General features: G+C 42.7%; 1 protein-coding gene across 2 annotated transcripts in view; it reads left to right on the plus strand.

Annotated features, from left to right (window-relative positions):
* The window catches only part of LOC117430640 (huntingtin-interacting protein 1-like), a 47429-nt gene extending 40363 nt beyond the window's left edge, over positions 1-7066 (plus strand). For both annotated transcript variants that reach the window (XM_059000588.1, XM_059000589.1), the window contains exons 26-31: positions 201-301; positions 656-761; positions 1263-1386; positions 1928-1989; positions 3766-3880; positions 4162-7066. In XM_059000588.1, the coding sequence (XP_058856571.1) occupies positions 201-301; positions 656-761; positions 1263-1386; positions 1928-1989; positions 3766-3880; positions 4162-4181 (528 nt within the window). In that variant the 3' untranslated portion in view covers positions 4182-7066. The remainder of the gene's footprint in view (positions 1-200; positions 302-655; positions 762-1262; positions 1387-1927; positions 1990-3765; positions 3881-4161) is intronic.
* Positions 7067-7868: the final 802 nt, after the last annotated feature.

Genomic DNA, 7868 nt, shown 5'->3' on the forward strand with positions numbered 1-7868 from the left:
ACTGGTTAATTGAATCAACTGCATGCTGTAATGCAAAACCTTTTATGCTTTATTGAATCAACAGATGTATGTGATCAAAGTGACTGTGTACAAACATGGTCATGTTTAAGAGCTTTTCACTGTTCTTGCATTGATGGTTTCAATTAGTAGTTTGAGGTTGAAGGTTAATACTGTGCTGTGATTTTCTGTCTAATCTGTAGGGGGCAGCATCGACTAAGGAGTTCTATGCGAAGAATTCCCGCTGGACAGAGGGCCTGATCTCAGCCTCCAAGGCTGTGGGCTATGGAGCCACGGTGATGGTGTAAGATGGCGACAAAATTATATCCTTTTAAACCATACCTTTAGTCACAAGTCAGTGTTTCCTAATGTATATAAAAAAAAAAAAATCGTTTCCTTGATTTTGATAAAACTTATATATTTTAAATATTGTCAATACTTAGTAACAGTAAATACACCACTCCAAACAATTCAGAGATCTGTGTATTAATCCGGTTCTGGAAATATCCCTCTAGTGTCATTTTAATGCAGAAGTTGTGCTGATATGCTGGCAGCCCTTCACTGTCTCCCATCACTGCACTCTCCCCCATGTGATCCGCTGTGCTGCCCTCCCTCCTGTGCTGCAGTTTGAAGCCCTCTCGTTCCTGCCCTCTTTCAGAGATGCAGCAGACCTGGTCGTCCAGGGCAAGGGCAAGTTCGAGGAGCTGATGGTGTGTTCTCACGAGATCGCAGCCAGCACCGCGCAGCTAGTGGCCGCTTCCAAGGTAAGTCTTTTAAACAGGACCCTGCTCCTGCTGCCTGCCGCTGGGCACAACCGAGAGGGAGTGCCTTCTAATGCCTCTTCACAGATCAACATTAAGAAATGACTATCCGTGTAAATGCTGCGTGTACCCGAGGCTGGGCGAGCCAGTAAAACAAGTATTCAGGATGACGGTTCTTTTTGCATTGCTGTGTAGCTATGTACTGGATCTCCCTTCTAAAAAGACACGCTGGCTGATCTAGCCAGGGTTCCAGGAGAGCACCTCCTTGACTCCTCTAAAGCACCTGAGCACAGAAAACATCAGAACGTTAAACTAAAACCAATATTTTCTAAAAAGAAGCATATATCGTTTGAAGCGTCTGAAATAGCAACTGATTCCAGCTCTAAAGCTATGCAAGCTGCTCCTGAACAGTGCGACGGGAGGAGACCTCTAGAGCCAAGCATGTATGAGGTGAAGGAATTGCAGGAAGTAAATAAACGCGCTCCTTTCTCCTGTGTCTGGCAGGTGAAGGCCGACAAGGGCAGTGCCAACCTGGTCAGACTACAGCAGGCCTCCCGCGGGGTGAACCAGGCCACCGCCAGCGTCGTGGCTTCAACCAAGAATGGCAAGGCCCAGATCGAGGACACGGGTGAGTGCGCTGGGAGTCAGGCCACACCGGGCCATGGGGCCTGTCCATGTTCGGCACAATGGAACTATTTAGCACAACAGTGCTAAACCACAAAGGTTTCAGCTAGAAGTCTTTCAATGTCAGGTTTTGAAAAATACTTCTGGCCTGCACATTTTTAAAACCAGTTTTTCCAAACCAAAATTCCATCCCAGCATTTTGTTTTTGTATGTAAACCTCCTGGGGCCTATTCTGAAGCGAGTGCAGAGGCAGGTTGTAATGGTCTATCGATAATACAATATAAAATAAAAAACATCGTCTTTTGAGTGCTCCTTTCTTCAACTAAGCTGTTCCTTCCTAGCGTTATACTGCTGCATTTGTTTTATTCATCTTAGAAAAATTGCCTCTGCACTTCAAAATAGGGCCCTAATTCTATTGTAAACCAGATTTATACAAATGGCTGGAGTTAACCGCTCTCCTCAAATCAAAACCACAGCAGCCCATGCCTGCAGTTCCACACTGTCATGCGATGGAACTGAGGCTGTTTTTCCCTATGCTTTTCCAGAGACCATGGACTTCTCCAGCATGACCCTCACTCAGATTAAGAGGCAGGAGATGGACTCCCAGGTAAGGACATGCTGATCATGCTGTAAATTGCTTGTCTTTTGTTTAGAGTCTCAAAATTAACAAAATGACCCGAGCACACCCACAAGATATTGAAACTTGAGACCAGTTTAGTAGGATATGTTGTAGTGTTGTAGGAACATTTGATTCCATTTTCCTATTTCAGTTGATTAGTTCCAATTGAAAATACTATTCAAGTTCGGAGAGATTGAAAATTCACAGTTCACAACAATTCACAACACTCCCAACCAGACAAGGAAATTTCAGTTAATAGCAGCAGTTTAGTGAATACAGAACTATTAAAGCACAGCAATCTCAAAGATCGGAAATACATCTTAGTGGTTACTGTGCATCAAAGTTAATTAATAGCATTAAACTTGCATCATAACTTTTCTAAATATACTTGTCTACAAAGAGCAAGTTCACTTAAAAGCTGGTCATGTGCATAGATGAGGTCATCTGTCAAGGTTCATTTTAAAATTACTGTGTAGCGCTTACTAATTCTTCGCTTTGAATGTAACTATATTTCACGTAGTAAGGTTTCATGTGGAAAATGTAATATAGGTTGCACTCAGCAGTCCTAGGCAACACAGACTCATTCGTCATCTGCTTGTAGAATTAATTTATCTGACTTTCAGTCCACGATGGTTCTTCAGTGCCCAACATGATCAACGCAGTCCTTATGCGCTGTCCACTTAAATTCTTCAGCCACGGAATGTGGTCCAGCACAGTGGTTTGGGTCCTTTGTAATCCAACAGATTGCTGTGTTTGTCTAACAGTCCTCTTTGATACACGGCAGGTCTGTCTCTCACCCTGTCACAGGCTCTCTGCGGTTCTGCTCTCTCAGGCTGTCCCCACGTTTTCCTCATACAGCATCTGCAGCTGAGGTTTACTTTCCTTCAGTCAAGGAGCAGCTCCTTTGGGCTTTCAGAGTTTGAGAGCGTTGTGCTTCTTTTTGTTTAAGGAGTAGCGGGTTCTGAAAAGCTTAGCGATCCACGTCCCCACATGTTGCTACAACTGTTTAAATAACGTACCTGTCATTTTTCTTTTCATTGTTAGCATCCTGACAACTTTTTACACTTCTAACTTTAAAGTCTGTTTCAAAGCTCATTTCAAAATGTCCGCTCTAGTGCACTGATAGTGTAAGGATTACTGCCGACATTGTCACACAGCAGTAACTATCAATGATGGATTTATTTATTTACTTCATGCAGTGATTTAGAGGACAGATCTCAAACTCCAGTGTGGCTGTTTTGAAAAGATCTTTGAAACAGACTTTTTAAAGTTTTATAAGTATAAAAAGTTGTCAAAACAAAGAAAAGAAGTGACACGTACGTTATTTAAAACGTGGGGAAGTGTAAAGCTGTATTATTCGGAACCCCACTACTTCCTCTTTTAATAGTCTTACGAGTAGGGGTCTGTGGTGCACTTTCAATATAAGGTAGTAATTCTAGTTCGAAGAGTCTTGGCTTTTGTTACTGTAACAGCCTTTTCTAAATATAGATTGGTTCTGTTGAAATCCTTTGCTGTTTTGCAGTAAGAGCAAGTCCTGTTTCATGATAATTTCCGTTACTGCTGACAGATGTTTCCTGACATGCTGTCCTTTCCTGGGCATCTCGTATCTTGGAGCAGCTTTTAACTGGTGTTACACTTGCACAATTATTATCAATAGTGTGTCCATGCTTATTTCTACTTTAGTCAGGTTTCCAGTAATGAATACTGGGAATCCCTCTACAGTGTGTGTGACTGTATAACTGCGTCGCGGTGTGTGTCTGGCAGGTGCGCGTGCTGGAGCTGGAGAACAACCTGCAGAAGGAGCGTCAGAAGCTGGGCGAGCTGAGGAAGAAGCACTACGAGCTGGCCGGAGTGGCAGAGGGCTGGGAGGAGGAGGAGGGTGAGTACAGATCCCTATCTCACCAGTCAGTATATAGCACTGTTTGGATCCGGTGAAACTCCAGACTCCTCCGAGATGCTCCTTCACTGTCACGTTACAGAAGCTGACGGGACACCTCGTCAGTGTTTCATATTCAAATTTGTACTGTGCATATAGCATGTGTCTTCCTAACTGTGTCACGGTGCTGCTGTGTGAGATGCCCTGACTCTCTGACTTGGTTATTGGTGGGGTGGAGTTGTGTTGTCATCACTCTCTGAACTGTGGTTTGTTTTTCAATGCAGGGACAGGCGCTGGCTGCTGAGATCCTAGCAGGAGACCTGTTTGCGTGGGTTGATTCCAGCAACCTCCAGTTTTATAGTTTTGTGTTTTTTTTTTTTTTTTTAATTCAAAGCCAAATAAACGGTGCTGTTCTCAACCAGACCTGCTTGTCCTCCCTCGCACACTCCAGCTTCAAAAACTTTTGGAACAATAAGATATATATGAGTTTGAAAAAAAAAAAACCTCAAGGAACACTATTTGAGACTTGTGTGTAGATGATGGGTCTGTCTCTGGCGCCACCCCCAGGACGGTTGGAGAACTACAGTACAGATGAGCCTTCAGTTTTCATTACGGATGAGTTGTATTTCATCAGATCACAAACCTGTATGATGACAACTTACCAACCAAGTTTCAGTTACAACCTGTCTACAAAGCAACCCGCGAAGACTGATTCCGACGGGTCTTCACGGTTCATAAAAGAATGGAGCAGATAAACTGCAAATACCCCAAGCCTTCCTTCAACACAGACATCTCCTCTGTCACCCAGTGTGAGCTGGGGTGGAGGCTACCTTACGAGGGGGATAGAGGGTGAATGAGGATGGATAAGGAGCCACAGCAGCGTGCTGTGGTTCAGACACTTCTTCTAGTTTGATGATTTGTGTTCCATGTGGTGTTCTAAAGCTGCTCACATTTCTTCTAGGGTTAAATCAATCAATAAACAAAATAAAACCGTGATGCCATCTCAACCTGAATTATGGATTATGCAACAATACTTTTTAAAACTAGAACTCTTTCAGAACCTAGCAACTTTACAGAAAGACTACCCTTGCATAACTCAGTTAAATGGTTATACTGAAAATGAAAAGGTCACATGGTAGAGATCCATTCCTGTATAATGGGTTACTGGTCTGCAGTGTAGAGTTCTCATTCCTGTATAATGGGGTTACTGGTCTGCAGTGTAGAGTTTTCATACCTGTATAATGGGGTTACTGGTCTGCAGTGTAGAGTTCTCATTCCTGTATAATGGGTTACTGGTCTGCAGTGTAGAGTTCTCATTCCTGTATAATGGGTCACTGGTCTGCAGTGTAGAGTTCTCATTCCTGTATAATGGGGTTACTGGTCTGCAGTGTAGAGTTCTCATTCCTGTATAATGGGTTACTGGTCTGCAGTGTAGAGTTCTCATTCCTGTATAATGGGTCACTGGTCTGCAGTGTAGAGTTCTCATTCCTGTATAATGGGTTACTGGTCTGCAGTGTTCAGAGGTGCTTCAACACTAATATGTTTTTACTGCATGCCTCTCACATCCAAGAGATACAACAAGATAATTAAATATACATATTTACAAATATACATATTTTTATCACTTAAAATAAATAGAGCAAACGTTTGCCTGATTGATGCACTACCTGTTACACTGCATTTAGGAACCTGGCAGCCAGTGTGATTGAACACAGTGCATAAACCTGCACGATTTCTTTAAAATGTCTGCAACAAAAAATAAACCACTTGCATCAAAAATCGATAATATTTCTGTTAAAGATTCCTCTATCCAGCACAAGAGGACATTTCTGTGATTTTATACTTTTTATTTATGTTTTTATTTTGTTTGATAAATCACTGAAAGTGAAAATAGAATGTCTTTAAAAGGTGGACATAAAAAACGAAATATTCTACCATTTAACATTTTAGTGTTTGAAACACCTGTTTTTAGACCATGAAATGCCATGAAATAACTCGTTTTTTACAGTAAGATAAATACAGCCCTGAAATCTAAAGTGTAGTGCGAACACAAGTACCCTAACCACAGGAACCAAACTGAAACCAGGACCCATACTCACAAAGCATTTTCCACAAAACAAAACTGTGCTTTTAAATGGCTTTCATTAAGAAATGGTGCAAAACTAGCACGATGGTAAATGCTTTGTTTCTTATGTGTTTTTAATATTTGAATTGGAGTGAGCTAATACTGATCTGAAGGCTTTTAGAATCCAGCCCGATTTTTATTTTGTACATGGATTTAAAAATGTGCTTTTGCGTGGTTTGCCTGGCAGGCATCTGCTCCATCGTCCTTCCAGGGATCCGCCCTGTAAAACGGTGTTCCTCTCCCTGCACATTTCAACGAAGCACAGCCACACAAGCTCTGCTCCGTATTATTTATTATATTATACTTTCCCTGTTTTATTCAATTGCACGCTGCAGTGTTTTGTGATAGAATTAATAGCAGAGACATTTATTTTTTTGCGTGCTTTGGTTTGGCGGTTCTTCCCTGCGAGGTGGGGTTATTAATAAGCTGGATGAAGTGCTGAACTTGGGCCTGTGTCACAGTATGAATTGGCTTTTTCAGGACCAAGCTTGACTCGAGTCTGAAATGAGCGCAGACTGGCACAGCAACGCTGGCAATGAAAACCAAGCTGTTGCACACGTGAACAAGAGACTCTGATGTCACTTTCAGAACACTCAGTAGCTATCTTTGTGTATCTAGTTATCAGTGAAGCTTCCATTCTGACTGTTGAACAGCAAGATTCACCCTATAGTGCCTGTGGTACACAATTGTGTACATATATATATATATATATATATATATATATATATATATATATATATGGCTAACTGTAGGGGGCAGCACCAAGCCTTGGCTAGTGCGTGGCAGTTTGATTGATTGTTTTGCCTCCTCTGAACCACGTTGTGAGGGAGACAGGTTGGTCAGATTTTCAACTTTTTATAAAAAACACCTAAATGAACAGCAGGTGAGTGTGCCAGAGTGGGGTGTGTAAGTACCATGTTGTAAAAGCTAACTACAGTTTTCACAATCTGTAAGAAAACTGTGTTCTGAACCCTACCTTTGTAAGAAACAAAAAGCACATCAATGATGTAATTCCTGCAAATTGTAATAATAAAAGTGTCAGCGAGCAGCTGCTGTGAAAATGATGCTCTGACAGTGTGCTGATGTAAATATATATATATTGGGGTCTTCCTCTATTTGGAAGGGGGAGGGTTAACTATTATTGTATTATATTTCTCACGACACACAGAGCAGGACATGGAACGGTTTCACCCGTCTCCCCCTTCACACATCCTTCACCTCGGCTTAGCGTTGCTGGGTGAGTTCAGAGCACTGGTTAGAGGTACACTTTATGTTATCTTGGATTCTTCTCATTCCTGGCCAGTGTAATAGGCTTAGAAAGTTCAAAGTGTAAAAGATGTCGATGTAGGAGGGGTGGAAGGGGGGGGGAGTCTATTTTATACATGAACGATGGCCTATCTACATCATGGATAGGTCAGAAACGATGCACCTTGTACGTAAAGCCAGACCAGATTTGCACGTCCCGGTATTGCTGTTGCAGCAGCCAGGTACTGAAGAGCACTGGCAAACCCCCGCCTAGCCTCGGACCCCTCTGCAAACACCTGTGATGTCATCACTGCACCAGCTTGAAAGGAGAGGAGAGGCACTACCCTGAGCTGAGCAGCAGGTGCCACCCTGACACTGCTTCTGCAAATACAGAACTCCTGCCAACCGCCACTAGGACATGGACTTGAAGCGCTGTTTGTGAGGCGTTGTGGCTTGACTGGTACAGAGCTGCAGCTTCTCACATATCCTTTCAGAAGGGAATGAGGAAGCGCATTGCATAACTCTGAATCACTCCTCCGCATCAGCCTCAATTCACCTCCTCACTGCAGTTTAAAGGTGCAGTCACTGTGCGCTGCGGGTTCTCTCCCTTTCCCTAATGCT

The sequence above is a fragment of the Acipenser ruthenus genome, chromosome 26, assembly GCF_902713425.1.
Source record: "Acipenser ruthenus chromosome 26, fAciRut3.2 maternal haplotype, whole genome shotgun sequence".
In the NCBI taxonomy this organism is placed as follows: domain Eukaryota; kingdom Metazoa; phylum Chordata; class Actinopteri; order Acipenseriformes; family Acipenseridae; genus Acipenser; species Acipenser ruthenus.